The 25,410-nt window shown below is 44.8% G+C and overlaps 2 protein-coding genes and 1 long non-coding RNA gene across 5 annotated transcripts in view; 2 read left to right on the top strand and 1 right to left on the bottom strand.

Annotated features, from left to right (window-relative positions):
- Nucleotides 1-13: 13 nt before the first annotated feature.
- Nucleotides 14-7,667, top strand: LOC143502722 (uncharacterized). Of its 2 annotated transcripts, XM_076995412.1 has the most exons (4): nt 14-3,439; nt 3,607-3,711; nt 4,427-4,549; nt 7,460-7,667. In XM_076995412.1, exon 1 carries the CDS (start codon nt 1,213-1,215, stop codon nt 2,473-2,475), a length of 1,263 nt encoding a protein of 420 aa, XP_076851527.1. In that variant the 5' UTR covers nt 14-1,212; the 3' UTR covers nt 2,476-3,439; nt 3,607-3,711; nt 4,427-4,549; nt 7,460-7,667. The 2 variants fall into 2 exon arrangements, with proteins under 2 accessions (XP_076851527.1, XP_076851526.1); XM_076995411.1 differs by having other exon boundaries at nt 14-3,711.
- Nucleotides 7,668-9,285: 1,618 nt separating this feature from the next.
- Nucleotides 9,286-25,410, top strand: part of LOC143502716 (NACHT, LRR and PYD domains-containing protein 3-like) — a 47,451-nt gene continuing 31,326 nt past the window's right edge. For both annotated transcript variants that reach the window (XM_076995389.1, XM_076995388.1), the window contains exons 1-4: nt 9,286-9,358; nt 10,067-10,174; nt 10,288-10,404; nt 10,796-10,909. In XM_076995389.1, coding sequence (XP_076851504.1) covers nt 10,125-10,174; nt 10,288-10,404; nt 10,796-10,909 — 281 coding nt within the window. In that variant the 5' untranslated portion in view covers nt 9,286-9,358; nt 10,067-10,124. The remainder of the gene's footprint in view (nt 9,359-10,066; nt 10,175-10,287; nt 10,405-10,795; nt 10,910-25,410) is intronic.
- LOC143502720 (uncharacterized) lies at nt 9,369-24,606 on the bottom strand. The gene is made up of 3 exons (XR_013127126.1): nt 23,907-24,606; nt 11,493-12,466; nt 9,369-10,201 (listed from the first exon to the last, which is right to left on the bottom strand). It is a non-coding gene; the product is annotated as an uncharacterized LOC143502720 (long non-coding RNA).

Genomic DNA, 25,410 nt, shown 5'->3' with positions numbered 1-25,410 from the left:
TATTTCAGCCATAGCTGTGTAGATAAGTGTGATGTTTTCTTCTCAAGAAGTAGAAGTGAAGTGTAATGGGACTAATAAGGTCAGTGTGGAATAGCCAACAACGTCTCTGGACGCTGCCATCACTTTCTCTGCCACGGCCACAGTGCAAACTGGAAGTCCCACCATTGATCTATATTACTGGATTGGTGTATTGTCTGTACCATTGATCTATATTACTGGATTGGTGTATTGTCTGTACCATTGATCTATATTACTGGATTGGTGTATTGTCTGTACCATTGGTCTATATTACTGGATTGGTGTATTGTCTGTACCATTGGTCTATATTACTGGATTGGTGTATTGTCTGTACCATTGGTCTATATTACTGGATTGGTGTATTGTCTGTACCATTGGTCTATATTACTGGATTGGTGTATTGTCTGTACCATTGATCTATATTACTGGATTGGTGTATTGTCTGTACCATTGGTCTATATTACTGGATTGGTGTATTGTCTGTACCATTGGTCTATATTACTGGATTGGTGTATTGTCTGTACCATTGATCTATATTACTGGATTGGTGTATTGTCTGTACCATTGATCTATATTACTGGACGTCCCCTGTTGCCGCTATAGCTAGTGCTGCGCCGCCCTCAGAGCCATTACTATACATTGAGACATGTCAGCAAAGCAGTGTAGTTCATATGTGGGATGTCAACCCAGTACAGTCAGAGACATTTCGCACAGTCAGTACAGTGAGTACAGTCAGAGACAGTACAGTCAGTAGAATATAAGGTCCCACATATGCTGATCGTAGCTTTAAAGTAATAAAGAAACTAACTCCCCAAAGGAAGCATGTGTCACGTTGAGGACCCCGGCCCCTCCCTTTTGGGCGTGTGTTTACGTAGTCTACGTGCATCGTCTGCGTCTGTGAATATTCCGTGGTGATAGCTATGTCATGTGATAATCCGTCTCACCTGTGAATCGTCTCGTAATCACGTGGGGTTAATGTGGTTTGTCTATTTAATGTGCGCTCGCGCAGTGTCCTGTGCTCGTTGTTGTCTAGAGTTTACACGTCTCTGTGTAAAGTGTCAGATGTTCCTCGTGCGCTATTGCGCAATCTGTGTTATACATTAAAAGTGACGTCTCTGCAAGGATTCTGTGTCTCGTCCTTCGCTCCACCCCGATCGTCACAGAACGACGAGCCGTTTGAGACACCTAGTAAGCATGCCGGGCTACACCACCCGGCCGAAGAAGGGTCAACGCCACAGCAAGCGGCATCACCGGGCTGCTTCCTCACCCCTGCGCCGCGAAGTCACGCCGACACAGGAAGAATTGGAGCAGGACCCGGTGTGCGCAGCCCAGCTGTCTGCGGCGCGGACGTGCACAAGCCCCGAGATGGCGGAGATGTTCCGCGAGGGTGCGGTAAGGATTTGGAGGCATAGACATTCCTCTCCTTCCCGCGCCCTCTCGCCTCCGAGGGCAAGCGCGTTCGAGATCAGCGCCACGGACTCCACCCCGGAGACAGAATTCGGGGAGGACTCCGAAGAGGAGGAAGAAGAGGAATACCCTCCGTCCATTTACTCTGCTCCCACGGTGGACTATGTTGGGGAGGGGGAGGAAGAAGAGGAATACCCTCCGTCCATATACTCCGCTCCTACCATTGACTATGGTGGGGAAGGGGAGGAGGAGGAGTACCCTCCCTCCGTCTACGACGAAACCACCGTAGACTACGGTGAGGAGGAGGAGGAGGAGCCGGAATCGGAGGAGGAGGACTACCTTCCCCCGCCTGTGGGTCTCTCTCCCGCGGGACAGGAGCTCGACAGGTCCACCGTGGATTACGGTGCGGAGGACTATTCCCCGTCAGTGGTTTCAGGGGTGTACGATAGTGACCCCTACACGGAGGATGAGGAGGAGAGCCTTCCCTCCTCCGCGGGAACTGTCAAAGGGAGGAGCACTCCTGGGGAGACCGCGTCCTCCGGACCTTCCAGGGCCAGCCCCATGGACTATTCCCGGGGTGAGAGCCCGGCTCAGTCCATGGAAGGGGTTCTGGAGGGCGAGGAGGAGCCGATGGACTATGGGGAGGAGCTCCCTCGCGCTGCGCCTGGCAGGCCCGCCAGCTACGCTGCCTCGGACACGTCCGCCAGCCGCGCGGCACCCGGCGCGTTCGCCCGCCGCGATGCGCCCGGCGCGTCCGCCCGCCGCGCTGCGCCTGGTGGGGGGTTTGCGGCAGGGGCAGGAGGGGGACTGCCCAACGCAGCGCCAGCAGCACCAGATCTATCTCCCCTACTTGCTCTCCTCCTGGCGCGCAGCCTGGCGCCCATGTCGTGTGTGTGTGTTCCCGTGTTTGTCAGTCTTCCCCTTTGTGTACCAAACCCGTTTTTCCCTCTTGTGCCACTGTGTGTGAACGTGCCTGTGTGTGTGTTTGTGAATATGCCGTTTAATGTGTTTAACGTCTTTTCCCCCGTCTTCCCAGGGAGGGTGTGCTAGGCGATTCGTGATGGACGCTCCGCCAAGGGCAGTCACCTCCCAGACGCAGGACTGAGCGCGTCGGATCCGCCCATCGTCGTGGGTTCGGGGCACTCGGTCCTGTTGGCACCCCGGGACGGGTAGTGCCCTTGGAGGGGGCGTCTGTCACGTTGAGGACCCCGGCCCCTCCCTTTTGGGCGTGTGTTTACGTAGTCTACGTGCATCGTCTGCGTCTGTGGATATTCCGTGGTGATAGCTATGTCATGTGATAATTCGTCTCACCTGTGAATCGTCTCGTAATCACATGGGGTTAATGTGGTTTGTCTATTTAATGTGCGCTCGCGCAGTGTCCTGTGCTCGTCGTTGTCTAGAGTCTACACGTCTCTGTGTAAAGTGTCAGATGTTCCTCGTGTGCTATTGCGCAATCTATGTGTTATACATTAAAAGTGACGTCTGCAAGGATTCTGTGTCTCGTCCTTCGCTCCACCCCGATCGTCACAGCATGACTGAGAGTGAGAAGCAGAAACATCCAAACCCATCTCAGTAGTGTGGCTGTCAATGTAAGAGTATATGAAAACATTTAAATAAATGTAAATATAGAAACTATGTAAAAATTAGTCTTTTTTTTATTTTATTTTAATTAGAATTTTTAGTTTTGAATTTTCAATTTTTCAAAATGACAATTTAACAGTTTATTTTTTCAGTGATTAGACTGCATTCTGCGTGTAAGCTGGTGAACGCTTTTATACAGTAGAGATTATGTATTAAATATGGCAGTCTTTTATTGAATCAATATGCGACGCAATCAGTCTCATATATAACTAAACAGAGACACTTCTCCTGACTAGCTGACAGTATAAAGTACACCAGAGGCAAGCAAAAAACAGACAGACAGACTTAACTACTCTAGAGAGACTCTTTCTTTTATAGACTTCTTAAGCTAAAGCAGATCTGCACTGAAGAAAGAAAGGGTGAAGGAGACCAGGTATGGTTTGTGTTAAAAATAAAAACACCATTATTGGGATCATTGTGAAGATTTTGTCCATTGCATTTTAACCCTTAGAGAATCAATATGCTTTCTAATATGTTAAATATGTAAAGCAAAAAAAATAATATGCGCCACGTTTGGCCTACATTTTGTTTACTTTGCAGGTGCGGCACAGCCCAGAGCAGGCGCGTCACAGAACAGAGCAGGAACAGCACAGAACAGCAGGAGCACTAGCTCACAGTACAAATCAATCTGGCCATTATGTTGAGGTGAGTAACTCTCCCTGCTGCACCACTACACTGGATCTTCGGGATCTGCCACCTCCTGAATCCCTCTTCACTGTTTGTGTTTTCCAAGATTAAGTGCTAATTCACAGATATCATTGTCATGATTCAACATAACAGAGAAGTCTGATCCCTTTTTGAAATGGCTTTGCACAGGGTGGCCGCGGGTCCTTAAAAAGTCTTAAATGGTATTAAATTTCATTTTTGTCAAATAAGGCCTTGAAAAGTCTTATTTTGTCTTAAATTTTCAACCAAAATGTCTTAAATTTGCGGAGCTAAATTTAGGGAGGAATAATTCCGTCAGACATGTGTTGGAATTTCGGGGGCGGAAATCGGTAGCCATGCAGTGCACAAATTCGCAGTATTGCTCGCAAGTATTTCGGGCTTAACGAACACCCATAGTTGTTGGACTGGCGGGATCGAATTTTCATGTGGGCTGTATGTACGTTAACGTCTGTTCGGAGAGATGGGGAAATGCAAATTTAGCCAGAAATGGTTGGAAGACCCAAAATATTCTTGGTGGCTCAGAGCTATCACAGATACCAGCGAGGCTCGTCAGCAGCAGCCTGCAATATCAATGTTTTGCCCTGCTGCTAGCGCTACTGCAACGGCCAGCAGTACAACAAGAGAACCCATTCAGTCGAGCTCTGCTCAACGCCGCTGCTGCTGGTCGTTTACCGTTTTTTTTTTTTTTTTACAGTGTGTACAAGATGCATTGAGTAGACTGCCACTGCAGGAAAAAGGGAAACCACTACTAGAGGAGGATCAGGAAAGAGTACTTCTGCTGGCAGACAGTGATGCCCCCTTGGTGACAGCTGATAAGGTAAGAAAAATCTGATAAAGATGCAGTTCTTTCCAAAGTAAGAGAGTATGTCTTTAGAGGGTGGCCACAGAAGGTGAAGGATCCTTCCTTTGGTCCCTATGCAAAACGGCAAGATGAACTGAGCATACAGGATGGATGTGTGTTATGGGGAGCCAGAGTAATTATTCCACCACAAGGAAGATTGGCTATAATAAAACAAGTACATCAGTCTCACCCAGGAATTTCACGGATGAAAGGGTTAGCCAGAAGTTATATCAGGTGGCCTAACCTGGATGCAGAGATCGAGACAATGGTGAAGTCATGTGCTATCTGTCAGGAGAATAGAAACATTCCCCCAGTTGCACAGTTACACCCATGGGAGTGGCCAGAGAAGCCATGGAGAAGGGTGCACGTGGATTATGCTGGACCTTGGATGGGGAAAATGTTCCTCATTCTCATAGATGCCCACATCAGCCACAACCATTGAGTGCTTAAGGAAGAGTTTTAGCCAACACACGCTGTATGCGGCTCTGCCAATACTTTGAAGGCTGAGGTAATATGGGCGCTAAGAACAGTTAAGAGTCACCAGTCATACAGATCGAACGAAGGAATTGACCCATTGTTTAAAACCATGTTCCCTGATTCTGCCTTCAAGCCTGGTTTATACTTTCGCGAGTGACGGTAGCGCGCAAACTTCGAAACGATATGTGGTAGTATAGAAACACTCCTCAAAAACAGGGGAACATTTACCTGATGAATTTTAATGTTGCTTTGTGTTCCAGGTATGAAAATTGCTGGAGTTTAGGCTAAAGTACTTGAAAATGCTTGAAATTGTAACTACTTCGTTTCACAACAAATATCTGTCTGACTGAACAGTTCTCTTGTATTACGTTAACAAATACGAGCCTCTTGTAATTCTAGGACGAAACATGAGAGAACGTGAAGACGTTAATATTGGGCGTTTTGAAAATAAACAACCATTAAATAATGTGATAAAAAGCGAATTATTTCGAATCATTACGAATATATGTATAAATATTTAAATTAAGTTTAACGTGCTGGGAAATATTGAAATGGACCTTGAAAGTGCCGTACAAGTGCTTTAATTCGACCTTGTGAAGGTGTATGAACCCTCAAACATGACTTTGTTCATCACGCTGAAGCGCGGCGCAAAGTTTTTACAAATTTCAAGAGGTGCACGACCTCGCGAATCGACAGCGCGCGAACCCCTCCCTACAAGATGGCCATGGTCAGAGCCCCATCCAAACCTTGAGTACTTTGAACCTCAAGTACGGCTTGGCTTAAAACGCCATGCTTAAAGTCCCACGGAAAACAAACTTCAAGACCTGTCCTGGCTCCGAGATAATGGAATGAGCTTCCATTGACTGTCCAGACAGCAGAGTCCTTAGCAGTCTTCAAATGTAAACTAAACACTCATCTGTAGAACAGATTAAATCTCTAGCACTTGTCATAGTTGTTTCCGTTGTATGATATAGTACCTATGTGAATTTGCATTTCTTGTAGGTATCCATTTTAATTCCTGTAGTTTAGCAATATTCAGCCTATGTTTTTGTGTACTTTTTGTGACGCTGGGCGACGACAGACGGACGAGACACAGAATCCGTTTTCTTGCGACAGACGTCACGTTTTATTCTACACACAGTGATTGCGCAATAGCGCACATTGAACAGTACACACACACAGCAACGTGTAGACATAGACAACGACGAGCACAGGACACTGCGCGAGCGCACATTAAATAGACAAACCACATTAACCCCACGTGATTACGAGACGATTCACAGGTGAGACGGTTATCACATGACATAGCCATCACCACGGAATATCCACAGACGCAGACGATGCACGTAGACTACGTAAACACACACCCAAAAGGGAGGGGCCGGGGTCCTCAACGTGACAGACGCCCCCTCCAAGGGCACTACCCGTCCCGGGGTGCCAACAGGACCGAGTGCCCTGAACCCACGACGATGGGCGGATCCGACGCGCTCAGTCCTGCGTCTGGGAGGTGACTGTTCAGCTATCAAATTACTCCTCAATCCACAACAGGTAAATCTCCAGCAGAGTTACTGTATGGCCGGAAGCTGAGATCTGTACTAGATCTTATTCATCCTGATTTCCGAAGACAGGTACAAAACAAGCAGCAGAAACAAAAAATGTACCATGATCAACATGCTCGGAAGAGGGATGTTCAGGTTGGTGAGGGAGTGTATACAAAAAATTTCGCTCCAGGTCCCACTTGGATACCAGGAACAGTGGAGAAGAGAATGGGTCCTGTGTCTTACAGTGTCACTCTGGGAAATGGAAAACTGGTGAGAAGACACATTGATCAAGTGAGACGCAGGTACTCTGATCCATCTCCAGTGAGAACAGGGATTCCTGATTCCATACCTGTGGAAGTCGTCACTCCAGCTACAACTCTTGAGAATACCAACATATCATCTTCAGAAGACAGAACAGTGACAAGCACACCGGGAGGAGAGTGTGTCTAATTCTTCTGTGGAGACTGAGCGACCAGAATTAAGATCACGAAGAAACCCCCAACGTACTTAAAGGACTATACTTAGTTTAGTACCGAGTTCCCCCAGCCACAGGACTAGAATGCGTCCTGAGACTCAAAGGGATGGAGGCAGTCTACCCAAAATACCTAGAACACAGTTCTAGAAAAAGAAGAAAAAATATATATATATATATAGTGACCACAGTGTATTTGAGAAAGGATAATTGTCAGGAATGTCACCTGATTGCGACTCTAGCTCAGCTGTTCCCCACCACCACACCCACATTCCTAACATACTTATACCCTTCCTTCCCACTTCCTAGACGCGAAGTATTGCCAACAATGTTGCGAACTGAGCGTTATAACCTTGTGCTGATCCTACTGTGTGCCGACCTCTGCTTATTCCCTAGACCACGTCTCCTGCCTAACCCTCGGATACCTAACGTACTCTGCCTACACATTACGACCCCGGACCGGATTGACCACCTCTACATTGCGACAAGAGCTATCCCTCATAACAGCCTAGCTTCTTTGTGCGCTACTGTTGTACAGAGCTGTCATAATAAAAGTCTTGAGTTTTTGCGTAAGGATCCCTCTCCGTGTCCTTCATACATTACAATAATTGGTCCCAACAAGATTTTTTCACATGGTTAAAAATAAAATGATTAAATAAAATGATAAAAAAAAAAACATAAAATGATTAAAAATGGTGTTGATGATAGTTCTGTTGATGAATGCATCTGTAACAAAAATCTTAGGGCTGAGTGTCAGGAGGTCAGAACAAGCACCAAACTGGTGGAGGAAAATCATTCACAAGTGGACCGAACCACCATGCAGTTATATGAAACTGTAGTATACACATATTAGACACTACACTGCAGAATACAGTGGGTTCCAGTATACAGTATATACTGAGTGTAGTATACAGTATGCAATATATACTGAGTGCAGTATGCAGTATATACTATGTGCAGTATGCGGTATATACTGAGAGCAGTATGCAGTATACAGAATATACTGAGTGCTGTATAGGATTTTTCAAACATACCTACATTTTCTGTGTAGGTGGTTACCAGAGGTGGGGACTCGAGTCACATGACTTGGACTCGAGTCAGACTCGAGTCATTAATATTAAGACTTTTGACTTGACTTGAAAAAATATTCAGAGACTTAGACTTGACTTGGACTTTTACACCAATAACTTGGGACTTGAATTGGACTTGAACCTGTTTACTTGCAAAGACTTGATTTTTTTTTACCCTAAATCTAAATTTTAAAACGCATATTAATATTTATAAAGTGCGCCCCATTAATTTCATTTTCGTCCTTCTGCCGCAGACCGGGGTTACACCAGATTCTGTGACCGTCGAGTTTTGTGACAACAGGGGGCGCTATTTCACAGTTTCTGTTCAGAGGCACAAACGCTTTACGAATGCTACGTAAACTACGCTGATGCACTTTCTTTACTCGTTTTGTTGGTGTCCACGAGCCAAAAAATGACAGATGTTTAAATTTACATTTATCGTCTCTTAATTACATAAATGTACTTAAACAAGATTTACCATCCCCTCACCATTGCAGCCAACAAAGAAATCATGAATGGGATGTACAGGTGAGCCTTTTTAACTGGGGTCACCAATTCTGACGGCAGCCATCAGAATATGTGACCCCACTGAATCTCCAGGTAACAATAGTACACCGTGACCCCACAATAACAGAAAACAATGAAAATATAACCCTAACCTTTTATTAGTCTATATTTAAACATTTTATCCAAATGTTTAGAATAACCATTCATATGACAGCATCTTGCTTACGATGAAGCTTGCTATTTTCGTGTAAAATGATGTAACGAAACATTCTTGTTTAAGTACATTTATGTAATTAAGAGAAGATAAAATGTAAATGATCTGTCATCTTTTGGCTGGCGGACACCAACAAAACGAGTAAAGAAACGCATCAGCGTAGCATTCGTAAAGCGCTGGTGCCTGTAAAAAAAAAGACTCGAAAGGACTTGAAATTCCAAGTTTCAGACTTGGGACTTGACTTGACGGTTGCCTGTCTTGACTCGAGACTTGACTTGAGTTGACTGTCTTTGCTTGAGACTTGACTCGGGACTTGAGGATAAAGACTTGGACTTACTTGAGACTTGCAAAACACTGACTTGGTCCCACCTCTGGTGGTTACCACCATCACAAAACAACACAAACAGGTAAAACAGGTAAAGGTGGATGAGGCCAGATGGGACAAGACTAAACCGAAAGTAAACAAGAAGAATCACCTTATGAACACAAGACTGACATACGACGGTGAGTTTATTTACGCGTGTACTAAGAAATGTTACAAATGTTACATTATGTACAAAATACATTGGTTAATGTTCTAATGATTAAGTGGCGTAAACCAGTCTGAATGTGTATGAAACGGTATGTGAGTCTTACTGCGAGATGACGAAATTGCCAAATTGAAAATGTAGATGTTATGTAGCTCCCTTTAGTGTCTATATTTTAACAGTTTTGCATTACACATAGAGATACACAGACCCACTGTAGGCTGATTCACTCCACTTTCCTTTATGGGAAAACTCCCAAACTATGCAGCTTCCACAAGCTCTCACTTTGCTTGGTGCCCTCTACTGAAGGATACTGTATAGATTACTGGTCAACAAGGTTCATACATAACAGTACACAACAGAGCACATTCTATATCTCTGACTTTAAATTACTTTCTTCTGGAGAATTTTAGCAAAACATTGGTTAAAAAAGAAAGAAAAGAATATATAGTTATATAAGTTGCCAAATGATGGCGCTAGTGTTATCACAAGTGTCAATCAAGTAAGCAATCAAGTATAAGGACAATACTGTACAGAATCTGAAAAGTGTCATGAACCACATGTCCTTTTCCTGTAGTGTTACTGGGCTTCTGTTAGAGAGAGACTCATCCTGCAGTGACATCAGGTTAATTATAATCAGTGTTTCAGTGTCCTGCTCCTCCTCTTTATGATGAACTGTTGACAGGGAGCAGAGAGCAGCATCTCCAGTGTCCAGCTGTGTGTGTGTGAAGAGGAACAACTCCATGATGGAGCCTCATAACTCCAGCAGTGGAGGAGGAACCTCTGACCCAAAGTGAGGAGCTTTACATCAGCACTTAATCTGAGGAAACAGGAAGAGGGAATATTCAGGATAAATGAGATGTAGTGAAGGATGTAATTACTCAACACTTTCCTCATCTTCATCAGGGTACAGAGAGCACTATCTCGAGCACACAGCCGTGAGTCTAAGAAGAGTCACTGGTCCAGGAAGAAGCCTCCTGCCCTCAGCAATGGACTTGTGACCTCTGTAGTGAGGTCACAAAAGTAAGTAACACATTTCACACTTAGAGATTTTTATTCTCCTATACTAAACTACTATAAAATATAAACAGGCTCCATAACACAATTCAACCATTCTCTCCCACACATTAATATATACACATAAACCCTCATTTGAATTATCATTTTTTGGTCAAGAAAAACTTTTAAAAAAAGTTTATTTGAAAACAGCAATCAACCCATAAAAACATTGAAATCTTAAAACAGTTGTGTGTTTGTCCAAGGACATGTGTATATTTCTTTAATAAATGCAAACTTAGAGTAGAGTGAGTGAGAAATACTTGACCACTAAAATGTTCAGTTCTATGTAGGAGTGTGTTCAGCTACACATAAGTGTGTGTAAAAATGTAAATGTATTTATGATTATATCTCTCAGGACTGAACCCCAGAGAGAAACACCTCCAATACCCAGCTGTGTGTCTATGAAGAGTGACTGGTCCATGGATTATCCTCCTGGATTCAGCAGTGGACCTGTGACCTCTAACCCACAGTGAGTGAAACATTACACACATACACACACATATTCTTTCATCAGGCTAAAAGTGCTTAAAATCTGTTTTCTCCACCATATACAATATTGACAATCTACAAAATTTCTCCAGTTTCCCCAGCATCATATTTTAGTTTTGGAGAAAATGACACAGACATTCAGGATAATCTATACACACACACACACACACACACACACACACACACACACACACACACACACTTTCCTCTGTCTCTCTTTCTCTATCTACGTTATTAAACCTGTGGACCCTGTGGCAGCCAGGCTGCCCCTGTGTGTGCATGCAATAGCAGCTGCAGAAAAGGCACTGGTAGCATCCAGAGACATAGTGGGGTACGCCCAACTCACACTTTTGGTCAAATATGTTTGTACTGTCCTTCCAACTTTGCACTGTGCAGAGGAGGAACTGGCAGCAAGGTTCAACAGAGCACTTCTCGGTTGTCCACAGGTTTAATAATGTAGAAAGTGTGAAACAATAAAAAATATAACAAAATACTATTACAACATATACTATTGTAATCATACACGGTCCCTACAGTGTAACATTAGTACACTGTGCTGGTACCTTAATTCCGCAGTGGTCAGTGTGATTCTGGTCAGTCTCACTAGGAAGTCGCAGACGGATTCTCCATCTTCTTACAGGCAGCTATCTTGGCTGTGTTGACAGTGGCTGGGTATGCAGCTTCCAGCCTTGTGACCAGACACCTTATCATATCTCTGTAGGGCCCGTTTGGGCTTCCTGTCCGGCTGCTGGAGCTTCCCACTCGGGTTGGTAGAGTCGAACATCTCTTGGTGCACAGTCTTGGTCTATCTTGGTGAACTGGGGGTCAAGCTTGACCACCAGCAGGCGTCTCAGTTCAGACTGGGTCAGCCTGCTGAACTGAGTGAAGGCTGTGAGTTCTTCTCCGGAGCGTCGTCCTCCCATATCTGTTGATTTGCCCAAGCCCGCCGCCGCCAGTAACGGTGGACCATGATGACTCCAGCTACCTTGACCATTGGGAAGGTCGCTGCACACCCCAGTGTGACTAGTTCAAGCATCACATCCCTGTTCGCAGCTTCTTGTGTGCAATGCCACAGATGAAGCTGGTGGTGGGGTAGCGTTGGAAAGGTCAGAGTCAAAGTCAAATTTATTTATATAGCGCTTTTCACAACACACGTTGTCACAAAGCAGCTTTACAATCGTATGGGTCCAGATCCCTAATGAGCAAGCCAAAGGCGACAGTGGCGAGGAAAAACTCCCTATAGGGTGGGGATTAGGAAGAAACCTCGGGAGGACCAAGACTCAAAAGGGAACCCATCTTCCATTGGGCGGCCCGTTAACACAAGTCCGAGGTCACAGGGTGGTTTCAAAGTTCCACAGCAACAGTCAAGGCTCCTGTTCCCCGGCCAAGCAGCCTCAGTCCTCTCGGTGCAGGCGGTGGGCCTCAGGCGGGCCAGCCTCAGCACGACCCCCCGTGGCAACGGCTCATCCGGCATCAGCACATCCACCGGCAAACCAGACCATCCCCCAGGTGCCTGCAGGTGCCTGTACCCAATCGTCTTGGGTAGAGACATGCAAGAAGATAGACAATACAGACTGAGTGGACATGAATTTAAACCACCACTGATTTAAATGTACGTAGCTCACGTGCCAGTAATGAGCATGTGGCTCCGGCAGACTAATCTATAGCAGCATAACCAAAGGGAGGGGTTCAGTGGTGACCACAGGCATGAGGGCTCACTGAGACATTGCTTTCCAGTCAAGTCATTGTCACAAATAGAGTGATGCCATGACACAGCTGGATGACAGCATCAACATCACCAGAAATCTCAACGTCTGGGGGCCCCCAAGCCCCTACACCTTAACAGGGGAATATTAGCTGAAGGCTTGATTAAATAGGTGAGTCTTAAGTCTAGATTTAAAGAGTGGAACTGTGTCAGAATCTCGGATTGGAGCTGGAAGGCTTTTCCATAATTGAGGGGCTTTAACTCCTATCGTGTTGTGGGTCAATTTGACCCTTTTCAAAGTTTGAAGATGTAGGAAAACTATTTAAAATAATTTTTTCAGTATGAAACTTCTTCTGCTAGGGTTAATTAGTGTAATCAACATATTATATGAAAATAATTCATGTCAGTTATTTGCAACCACACCCTGCATGTTTATATCACATAGATACTGTTCGGGTAAATTTGACCCTTTTAAAAAATTTTGACCCTTTAAAAAAAAAATTTATTTTTATTTTTTTAATTTGTGTGTGTGTATGTGTGTGTGTATGTGTGTGTGTGTATGTGTGTGTATGTGTGTGTTTGTGTGTGTGTTTGAGTGTGTGTTTGAGTGTGTGTCGTGGAAATTTTCTAATAAATGGATGAGGACTCAGACGTGGTTAAATGATTAATTTATTACAAAAATATAAATATATATAAATAGGACAAAGACAGATACAAGACAGACACAGACATGAGAGTCTCATTCAAGCATGACAACTCTGAAGGCAGGGGGGCGCTCCCCCTGCTTATATACAATCTTAAACACAATTCAGCAGTTCTAACAGCAGGTTATCTTAAGCACAGCATGTTCCAAAACATAGGCGTCCAGCAGGCTACTTTGTCTCACATGTGTGTATCTCCTAATATGGACTTCCCTAGAGTTAGCGGAAGCAACTGATGTATCAGTTCAACACAGAGGAAGCTAAATGACCCAAGACTAGTAGCCTAGTGACTACCAGTTAACAGAGTGCTCTTACCCTCAGCACTCTCCCTGACCTGGGTCACGTATAGCACACATGTATAATATGAACTAAACATGGTTACACTGAATCACACTACTTCATTATTGTAGTCCTTCTGCTTAGTCAGAATGGACATGTCCTAAATCATAAAGTTCATAATGATCTCTTATAATAATTAAACATAATCTAATTAATAGTTATTAATCAATAATCAATAATTTCTCTCACACTTCCCCCCTTTGATTCTGTGTAATCATTAAAAAGGAGAGAATAAATCATTAATTTCATCATAGAATATCAACTTAAAACAGGCTCTAGAGTCAGTTAAGCTGCTCAGGGCCATCGGGCACAACCCAGCCAGTCGCCAGGTCGTCCCAGACGTCTTCCTTAAACAGACGTCCCAAGGAGTCTGCTATCTCAGGCTCCTTTAAGTCGTCGTGCAAGGCCATCTGAAAATGCTGACGCATAAGGCCAGTAAGCCACGACGAACAGCAAGACAAAATACAAGGCAGCAAACACAACAACAGCTAAATGATTATTACAATTGGTAAAATCATAGTCAGCATCCAATGTCCCCATGGGCCTAGCCATGAAGTGATCCACCCAAACCAGGTTCTTGAACCTCGGCCTTCATGTGATCAATTAAATCAGTAATATTATCATAGTAATCTGGAATGCTGAAACAACATGAAACATTGATTTTCTTACACACATCTCCTTCTTTTCTGAGGAGGAGGTCTAAAGCTAGTCTATTCTGGACCTATACTTGTCTAATTTCTTTCACTTCTTGTTTAATAGGTCCAGGGCAGTCTCAGTACGAGAAGCCAAAGTCAGAACTTGCCATTCAAGTCCATTGATCTTATTCATTGTTGCTGCAGTTCCTCCTCCGAGGAACAGTGACCCCCGTTGTATGATCTCTCAGGTAGAGCAGAGTAGGTTTTCTCTCTGCATGCCCACATCGTCACCCAATCTGTTACTGGGTTCACGATGCCATGACAGGAGGTGAAACTCCATTTTGCAGAGGAGTTATTTAGTCTAATGGTGCATGTTGATTCATCTCTGGCTGTTGCTACCAGATCAACCTGGCACTTGGTGTGCTCTATCCAAAGATGGCCTTCAAGGCCTCCTCTGAGCATAGACACCACTCTCCCTCAACAGGGGCGGTGTCAAATGTCATGTTGCGAATGCCGGCTCGTGACACCTGGTCATTCGAGTCGCAGTCGTTTATTTCCTATGATCCATACTTGCAACATCATCACCTACCCAATCAGGAACCTTACCACTGTGAATGATAGCGTGAGGTCATGTTGTAGAATTGACCTGTTAACCTATCAATCTCGCATATGGGTCTGTTAATTAACATTGTAGCCATTTTAAAAGTGATTGGTGTTGGTGTTCACGGCATGTGGAAAGGATGGCAAACCAGACAGGGCTGGTTTGGTTTCACTGCAGTAGCAGTGACATTGGACATTACACATGCTTTCTTTCCCTCACACCTCTCCTCCGGTGTGGGGGAGATGACAGTTGCCCCTCCTGTTGAGAAAAGCATCATGTAAAAAACAACAGCATAACATTCATTCTGGCGGCTGCTCTGGAGCTCTTTTGCAGTGGGTGTGGTGTGTCCACGTGGCTCGGCTGCTGGTCTTTACAGCTGTGTTGGTTGTTAGCAGCACGTGGATCTCTGATCAGCAGCCAGTCTCCCGGCTGGAACTCGTGCAATGGATTCTCTGACACCTCTGACAGCTTTGACCTGCTCAGACAAAACAGAGACAAACTTGTGCAGGATAACATATTAATGGCTCAACGTGTGTGTGTGTGTGTGTGTGTGTGTGTGTGTGTGTGTGTGTGTGTCCCATTCCGGCGGCACTACTCCCGTGTTTGGAGGCCTTCCAAACACAATCTCAAAGGCTGATAAGCCTGTGCGAGCTTGGGGCAGAGTGCTGCTCTGCCACAAAACCAGAGGCAGACATTTCAATCCTGAGTTAATTTAGAAAGCCCCCCCTTAATTGTGCCATTGGCTCTCTGCACTGCTCCTGGGTAACCCCCATCGTGGGATTATTTGCCTTAGTAGCATCTTTGCCACCGTATCTGAATTCTGCTTTGTGGTGGGGAAGGCCTCCGTCCATTTGCTAGACATACATACACACAAGCCTGTATTTCAGCAGGTGTTAGTTCAACAAGATCAATTTGCCAGTGTTGAAAGAGTTCGGTCGGCGGCAGGTGTCCGGCGGGTGCATGTTTAGGTCTGTTATCCCACCTGAGAAATTTTGGGTGAGTGTGGTTATTCTTAGTGCATGCTAGTGCATGCTACTATCCCCCCTTTGCTCATTGTGACTCCTACCATGAGCAATTTCAATCAGTCCTCTCATGTAGGCTGTAGGGAGACATGGCTTACCTGTCTCTGTGTGTGTCCAGACTCCCCCCATTGTTTTGCACCCCCCTTTTGCCCATCTCTGTTAGTCTTACATGTGGCTTGTGGCTTGTGTATTGCTCTGGTTGTTAAGGGTGTGTCTTCTCTGTTACTGTGATCCGTTAGCATCATTTGTGTGTTTGGAGCCTGCAAAACTGTGTGTTGGGCTGTGGAGTCTGTAAAGGCATTGCCTTTTGCTACTGTGTCGCCTGTTCTGGTGTGTGCAGCACATTTGATGATTGCAGTTGTGAGATTAGTTGGTGCTTTATCTTTGACCTTGAGCTGGTAAGGAATGGTGAGCTCAGCTGCTTGGGCAGAATAATGTGGCAGGAGTGATATTGTTTCCAAAACCTCTGTGTGGATAAATGTGCTTTATTTTTTTTTTCTCTCTGGTCCTGTAAAATTAGAAAAACAGCATGTTTGACCCAAAGGGCGAGTTGAGCGTACCCCACTATATCTCTGAATGCTACCAGTGCCCGCACCCCGGCTGCCCCGGGGTCTAGTTTTCCTGAAAAGTAGGCTACTGGCCTCTGTCTGTCATTGTGGGCTTGAGTCAAAACACTGGTCCTTTAACGTCAACACTCCACACACACATACGAACACTGAACACGCACATCAATTCTGAACTTTTATTTCAGAATTCAAAACTCAGAAACTCAGAACTTTTATTTCATACTCATTTTTCAAACGGGCTTATTCTCTTTAACAAATGTTATTTTTATCTCTGTTGTGTCAGAGTTTCAATACATACTACGTCATGACCCAGGAAGTGCACTTTTTTCAGCAATATTGCAATTTTGCTTAGGAACCTTGTGGCCTTCCCTTGCTAGGTGATGTAGCAATGCCACTATGGCCCTCTTTGCATGCTTCTCATGTGTTTACACAGAGTATCAGAACATCTACGTAGTGCAACAGTGCAATGCCCTCTGGAAGTTTCAGAGAGGCCAGACTGTCTCGCAGCGCTGCATTGTAAATGGTGGGTGATGTGTATGTTTTTTTTTTACTTCAAAGGAAAATGCAAACCAGTACTGGCTATCTGGATGCACTGAAAAATGCATTTGCTAGGTCCACTACACTGAACCACTGGCTATCTGGGGGAATCTGGGAAAGAATATTGTGAGGATTTGGCACTTTTGGGGCTCTAACGTGTAGCTACTGCTGCATTGACAGCCAGCAAATCCTGCACAAATCGCCATTCTTCCCGCCCTGGTTTCTTAACTGGAAAAATTGGAGTGCGCACGGGTGAGTTAGGGCACAGTACAATCACTCCAGCTTGCCTAAGTGATTGGAAAAAACTGGCCTAATTTCCTTTGAGCGCCTCAGGGTTCAAAGGGTATTGATGTTGTTTTGGCCTATAGTCAGATTTTGGGGTGATGTGTATGGGCTCACACCCCCTGCATGAGCCCCAACATCGCTCTTACCTTGTGCCCATAATGCTGCAGGAACAGTTCTGAGTTCCTCTTCCTCTCATTTTTTTTTTTTTTCTGAGAGGGTAAGGGAGGCAGCTAAAAAAATACCAAGGGGGTTAATCAGTTCCACTCCCCACCTGCAGGGGAGCCAGCACTGCGCCAGCTGCATCCACGCCCTCCTGCTAGGGCTAAACATGGTGTTCCTGCCAAGAACTCTCTCCCATTTGGTAATGTCAGACATCTCTGTCATCCATTCACCGACGTCCTGCCATTGTGGCTCCTCGCAAACGTTTGCTAGTGACACGTGTGGTTTAGATCGAGGAAATGAGAACAGGTCTTCCTGTTCTAATGGGGTTTGCACCATTGCCGCAGCCCACACGCAATCCCACACAATAGCAGTGACAACCAAGCAATCATGTTTTCCAACATCAAATTTATCCTCAAAACCTCTATCGGGGCCCTCACTCACATGCAGCGTGCAGTGCAGTGACCCCTACGGTCTCAACATCAAATCACCTGGCAACAAACTACACACTTCACACATGAAGTGTTCCCAACACTCTCCTCCTGCACTCTGCAGCTCATAAGCATACAGTGGAACTCCTGCTGATAACTGAACCCCAACACAGCTAACTCACACTACACAAACAACCCCTCAGGCCTGCTACTCAGGCCCAACTTACACATTAAGTCACAACCCATAGCAGTTAAAATTAAAAATTCATGTTCAAATGTATTATTTCATTTACATCGGAGAGGCTCTTTTTTTTTTGTGCCGTTTACAGTCAATGTTATTTTAGGCAGGCCCTGTGGCCCTTCACTAATCTTCTGCAAGCATTGATAAATTAAATGATAATTTAAACCAGTTACTTTCCTTTTGTCATCTTCCAGTGGTCCTGTACCGTCCAGCCTCTCCGCTGCCCGTCAATCTCTGAAAGTTCTGTTTCTCTGCTCAGCATTTTCTTTATTTTCAGGACCATCTCTTGCAAAGTGTTCTAGTTTTCCACAGTTGTAACATTCACCACCTCTCCTCTGGGGTAACTCTCTCGTCCCCATCCACCTCGTCTTCTTCCTCAGCCTCTGACGCGGCCCCTCCCGCGTTCTCTGTACCATGGTCTCAGCTTGCTTCTGGATTTTCTTGTTCACTCTCCATGCCAGCTGTGCCTCGTGATGCTTGGCATGATCTTCTATGGTTTTCAGGGTAGCGTTGTTGTACCCAATGCACTGGGCTCTGATAAGGTCACTGATGTCTTTTCTCATGCTTACCAGGAAGCTGTTTCTCAGGTGGGCTTCCCATGGGCTGGCCTCCGCCGGCCTCCGCTCGTTGTGCTGGTGCTACAAGACCGCTGTGGTCGGTGTGAACTCTGGTCAGTCTCACGAGGAAGTCGCTGACAGGTTCTCCGTCTTCTTGTTTACATGCAGCTATTTTGGACGTGTTGATAGTGGCTGGGTGTGCAGCTTCCAGCCTTGCGACCAGGCGTCCTACAATCTCTCTGTAGGGCCTGTTTGGATCCTCCTGTCCAGCTGCTGGCGGTTCCCACTCAGTGTTGTGGAGATGGACGTCTCCCGGTGTCCGGTCTCGGTCTATCTTGTTTGACTGGATGACAAGACTGAACAAAAGCTGTTAGTTCTTCGCCGAAGCGCTTACCTCCCATCTCTGTCGGTTTACCCAGGCCCACCGCCGCCTTCATGATGTCATCTCCTGTCCAGTAATCTCCTGGACCATGATGTCTCCTTCAGGGCCTGCAACCTTGACCATCGGAAAGGTCGTTGCGCACCCTGGGGTGGTCAGTTCAAGCATCACCTGACCCTTTCTTTCTGTGGCGAGCTTCTCACGGCTTCTTGTGTGTGTTGCCATGGGTGGATCTGGCGGCGGGGGTGGTGGTGGCGGCTGTGCGCGCGGGGGTGGTGGTGGTGGTGATGGTGGTGTTGGGAAGTCTCTTCCCATCGTTCGGTTGATGCATTCCATCACCTGGCGGGCACACTCCATCGCCTGGCGGGCGTCATCATACGGGACTAGCGGCCCTGGGTGCAGCGGCAGCTGTTGGGCTGGTGGGAGTGAAGGAGGCAGAGGTTGTGGTTGTGATACTGGAACTGATGGCACTGGAGCTCGCAGTGCAAGTGTGGCAGACAGAGTCTGCTGTTGTGGTGGCGCCAGAGCTGGTGGTGCTGGAACTGGCGGTGGAGGTGGGGGAGGCAGGGGTAGCGGCTGTGGGTGAACTGGTGGTGGAGGTGGGGGAGGCAGGGGTAGCGGCTGTGGGTGCATCTTGCAGTTGGTGCAGTTGCTGAGCCGGGATGGCTGGCGCAGATCTCGTCGGGGCAGCGTCGAGGTCTGGGCGGCTACAACAACACACTGAGAGAATTTTGTTAGTACACTTTTTAATCCCTACCTGTCATGCTTGCCTTTTCTCGGCTTCTTCAAGCCAACATTTTGCTTTTTCTTCCATATCTGCTTTATGTTTAACAAAATACTTGCGCGTTTTTCTATCTGCGCCCTTGGGCTCTGTTTTTACTCTCTCAACTAGTCGGCGCAGATAGTCTACACTTAATGTTCCCTTTGAACCAAACCCATAATGCTTAGCCCAAAAATTCACATGTCGAGTTACATCTTCCCCATAATCTCTAGTCATTTGGTAGGCTACATTACTCTGAGTCTCCGATGGTTTACTTTGTAATTTACTTTGTGTTTTACCCATGATTCCAAATAATCCCAAAGATGACCCTTCACACTTTTTTTTTTTTTTTTTGTGTGTGTGGGGTCCAAGAAAAAAAAATAAATAAAAAAATTAGGAAAGAAAAAAAATCCCAAATCAATTAAACACGTCAAAGAAGGTCCTCAAAATTTAGATCCGCTCCTCATACCAACGAAGCAAACAGTGCCCTCCCCCCCTGGGGGATATCTCTGCCGCTCCGGAGCTAGCCAACACTGTATTACGTCTAATCAGTGCGCTTCTGCCCAGCTGGATCTCTGGCCAGACTGACGGGCGCTAGGCTAAGTCCTATCCCGCCTGGGCAATACCGCAGTATCCCCACCGTATAGACTACCTGTAGGCGATATCTCACTATATCCCTATCGTATAACAGAGATCATCCGGCGGGCGGACACTGGCGGATATTTAACACTTAAACTAAGAAATTAAACTGAAAATTCCCACTTACTGCGGTTTTCGTTTGATCGGGCGGAGAACACCACCGGAGACTGGCGGTGACATCACTCCCTGGATAGGTACTTTCCCTTTGCTCGTGGGGTTCCCACTTTGCCCAGCCCAGCCAGGGATCTCATCCCCCGGGGAGCGTCCTCGAAGATCAGTCACCTCCTCTCCGGGGTGCCTCTCGCCGACCCTTGTTCGTGACGCCAAATTGTCGTGGAAATTTTCTAATAAATGGATGAGGACTCAGACGTGGTTAAATGATTAATTTATTACAAAAATATAAATATATATAAATAGGACAAAGACAGATACAAGACAGACACAGACATGAGAGTCTCATTCAAGCATGACAACTCTGAAGGCAGGGGGGCGCTCCCCCTGCTTATATACAATCTTAAACACAATTCAGCAGTTCTAACAGCAGGTTATCTTAAGCACAGCATGTTCCAAAACATAGGCGTCCAGCAGGCTACTTTGTCTCACATGTGTGTATCTCCTAATATGGACTTCCCTAGAGTTAGCGGAAGCAACTGATGTATCAGTTCAACACAGAGGAAGCTAAATGACCCAAGACTAGTAGCCTAGTGACTACCAGTTAACAGAGTGCTCTTACCCTCAGCACTCTCCCTGACCTGGGTCACGTATAGCACACATGTATAATATGAACTAAACATGGTTACACTGAATCACACTACTTCATTATTGTAGTCCTTCTGCTTAGTCAGAATGGACATGTCCTAAATCATAAAGTTCATAATGATCTCTTATAATAATTAAACATAATCTAATTAATAGTTATTAATCAATAATCAATAATTTCTCTCACAGTGTGTTTTTGTGTTTGTGTGTGTTTGTGTTTGAGTGTGTGCTTGTGTGTGTGTGTGTGTGTGTGTGTGTGTGTGTATGAGAGTGTGTGTTTGTCTATGTGTTTGTGTGTGTGTTTGTGTGTATGTGTATGCATATGTGTGTGTGTGTGTGTATGTGTGTATGAGAGTGTGTGTGTGTTTGTGTGTATGTGTGTGTATGTGTTTGTGTGTGTGTGTGTGTGTATGTGTGTCTGTGTATGTGTGTGTGTGTGTGTGTGTGTGTATGAGAGTGTGTTTGTGTGTATGTGTGTGTGTGTGTGTGTGTGTATGTGTGTGTGTATGTGTATGTGTGTGTGTGTGTGTGTGTTTTTGTGTGTGTGTATATGTGTGTGTATGTGTGTGAGTTTGTGTATAAGTGAGAGTGTTGTGTGTGTTTGGTATCATAGTTTGAACATGGGAATTTTCAAATTTTTATGAAAAACGATCCTAATTGAACCATTACCTGTTACAAGTAAGGAACACCATTGCACTAAATATTGATAGAAAAATTAGTAATGTAGTTAGTAATTAAATATTCACACTGTTTGTTAGGATTTTTTTGGTTTCAGACATCTTTTGAACAATTGAACATGCACCAGGGTCAAAGTTACCCTAAACATCACGGCTGTTTTGCAAGAATGCACAATAGGAGAAAGCTCTGCCTCCGGCTGTAGTTTTACTAATTTTTGGAACTAGGAGAAATCCAGCATTTTGGGAGCGCAAAGGACGAGATGGGTTGTAGTAAGCAATGAGTTCACTCAGATATTGTGGGGCAAGACCATTTAATGCCTTATAGGTTAACAGAAGAACTTTAAATTCAATGCGATATTTAATCTGAAGCCAGTGTAATGCGTTGAGAGTGGGACTAATATGATCGAATTTCCTAGCCTTAGTTAGGACTCTAGCTGCAGCATTTTGTACAAGTTGTAGCTTCTTTATGGACTGTTTAGAGCATCCAATTAGAAGACTATTACAGTAGTCCAATCTCGACGAGACAAAAGCATGGACCAGCTTCTCTGCATCAGCTAATGAAAGTAAGTGTCTCAGCATGGCGATATTACGTAAATGGAAAAAGGCAGCCTTATTGACATTGCATACATGATACATGTCCGTCAAATGAAAGATCAGAATCAATAGTGACACCTAAACTTTTTGCAGTAGATTTAGGTGTTACTGAAAAACCATCTAGAGTAAGGGGAATATCAGCCCAATTGCTTCTAGCAGCTTTAGGTCCAAGAATCAGCACCTCAGTCTTGTCAGAATTTAGTTGAAGAAAATTAGACGCCATCCAGTTTTTAATATCCTGGATGCAGTTCTCAATCTTGAGAGTTGTAGTGATATCATCTGGATTAGAAGATATATACAACTGAGTATCATCTGCGTAGCAATGGAAGCTAATATCATGCCTACGAATGATAGTGCCCAGTGGTAGCATATATAATGAGAATAATATGGGGCCCAGTACAGATCCTTGTGGGACACCATACTTTACTTTAGAATGCTCTGAGCATTCGTTATTTACTAGTACAAATTGGTAACGATCTGTCAGGTAGGACCTAAACCAGGAGAGTGCTTGACCTCTTATGCCAATGAGTGTCTCCAGCCTATTAAGTAGAATATTATGATCAATGGTGTCAAAAGCAGCACTGAGGTCTAGCAGTATGAGAAAAGAAATGTGTCCTTTATCAGAGGATATTAAGAGATCTTTCAATACTTTAGTCAGTGCCGTTTCAGTGCTGTGATGAGCTCTAAATCCAGACTGAAATAACTCTAAGACACGTTCTGTCTGTAAGAAGGAAGAGAGTTGTGAAGAAACTACTTTCTCTAAAATTTTGGATATGAATGACAGATTAGAAATATATAGTTTGGACAGTTCCTGGGGGTTAAGACCAGGTTTTTTTATTAGCGACTTGATGACTGCAAGTTTAAATGAACTGGGAATGTAGCCCAGGCTCAGAGAATAGTTAATTATAGTAAGCAACGGTTCTACATTGCTATGCAGTAATTCTTTAAGTAGATGGGTTGGTACAGCATCTAGTATGCATGTGGAGGGTTTAGCAGATTTCACCAATGAAATAAGCTCCTCATGACCAATTGGGGAGAGGGAATCTAACAGGGCATCAGAGCTGACCAGAGAGCTGTCAAGGTGCATTGGCATGTTGACAGGCTCTGAGATAGCACTACTAATTTTTTCCCTAATTTTATCAATCTTATCATTAAAGAATTTCATAAAATTGTTACTGCTACACTCTAGTGGAATTAGAGAATTGATTTGTTCGTGACTCCTCGTAAGGAGTCCTGAATTGTTTTTATGTTTTTCTATTAAGGCCGATAAGTATAAGGACTTTGCCGTATGGAGGGCATGCTTATATTCAATAGGTGGCACATTCCATTGCCTGGCATGCTTCTGCATATGGGGCCGATGGGCCTGCTGGATACGATGGGAGCTGTAGACCTTGGGCCGGTGGTGGCGGGATCGGGGCTTGCAGCTGTTGGACTGGAATAGCTGGAGCCGGCCTTGGTGGTGGCGGTCTCAGTGGAGCAGCATCGAGGTCGGGATGAGCTACAGCGACACACTGACAGACATTATTAATACATTTTTAAGTCCCTGCCTGTCTTTTTTTGTCTTTTCTCGGCTTCTTCAAGCCAGCACTTAGCTTTTCTTCCATATCTGCTTTATGTTTAGCAAAGTATTTGCGCGCCTTCTTATCTGCACCCTTGGGCTGTGTTTTTACTCTTTCATCTAGTCTGCGTAGTTAGTCTACACTCAGTGTCCCCTTTGAACCAAAGTCATAATGCTTAGCCCAGAATTCCATATGTCAAGTTACATCTTCTCCATAATCTCTGGTCATTTGGTAAATGTTACTACTCTGAGCCTCCGATGCTTAACTCTTACTATGTATTTTACCCAAATTATGGTTCACCCTATGGTTCTCACCTTTTTTTTGTTAAGTCAAAAAGTGGTTCTTTAAACACATCTTAAAATATCTTCAAAATCTAGTTCCTGTGATGGCCCACTAAGGCCCCACGTGTAACAGCATATGGGGGGTGTGTGTGGGTGTTGGTAGTGTTGGGGAGTTCAGGTGGTTTTAAATGTAGCCTAATGCGCTTATAGGTATAAAGACACCAAATAAAGACACCAGTGAATATGAAACCATACATTTATACGATGTAGGTAGCTCTCATGTAGCTCTCTTGTAGCTCTCTTTATAATATGTGTAACACTGTTCATACCTTGTGCCAATGGTTTAGCATTTATAAAAACATGTACTTTTCTATGCTAGGAGGGCACACCAGCAAGAAGAGTCGGACCATAGGTCGGGACAGTGGTAGTATTTTATTGAGCTTACCCAGATCTGTTTTCCTGCCTTCTGTGTTTGTTCCCCAGGAGCCATGTCTGCAGCATGGGTAGGTGGAGGTGCTTAAGAGGGAGTATGGGTTTACTGAGCATGTCTTTATAGACCTGCTTGGAATTCTGGGAAATGTGGGCTATCTGGAACCTTTCTAGGGGGTAAAACAGAGGTATTCAGAGAGCTATGTGAAATAGATGTAACTTTATTGTTTTTATGCCTAGCATGGAAGTATTATGTTGGGTGTTGGGAATGGGATGTGAGAAATGGCATTATTGAGCTATAAGTGTTCTGTTAGTTTCTGTTGAGGGGGAATGTATTTGGTGAATTGTGTATGGTTTCACCCATGCTGTTAAAAGTGGCCATGTTGCCATGTGTTATGTTTCCCTTTGGTTATTCGTCTGGCCAGAATGTATGTGTCCCCGTAGGGGTAATAAACGTATAAATTGACTCTCCTTGTTGTGCTCCTTTGCCTTCGGTCACACCCTGACAGGTGGTGACAGGTAAACATTTCTATACTAAATATTTCTACTTACTTCAGTTTGTGAGATCGGGCGAAGAACACCTCCGGAGACGGGCGGTGACGTCACTGGATAGGTACTTTCCCTT

Source organism: Brachyhypopomus gauderio, unplaced genomic scaffold, assembly GCF_052324685.1.
Source record: "Brachyhypopomus gauderio isolate BG-103 unplaced genomic scaffold, BGAUD_0.2 sc203, whole genome shotgun sequence".
NCBI lineage: Eukaryota > Metazoa > Chordata > Actinopteri > Gymnotiformes > Hypopomidae > Brachyhypopomus > Brachyhypopomus gauderio.
This window is presented reverse-complemented; position numbering and strand designations above follow the sequence as displayed.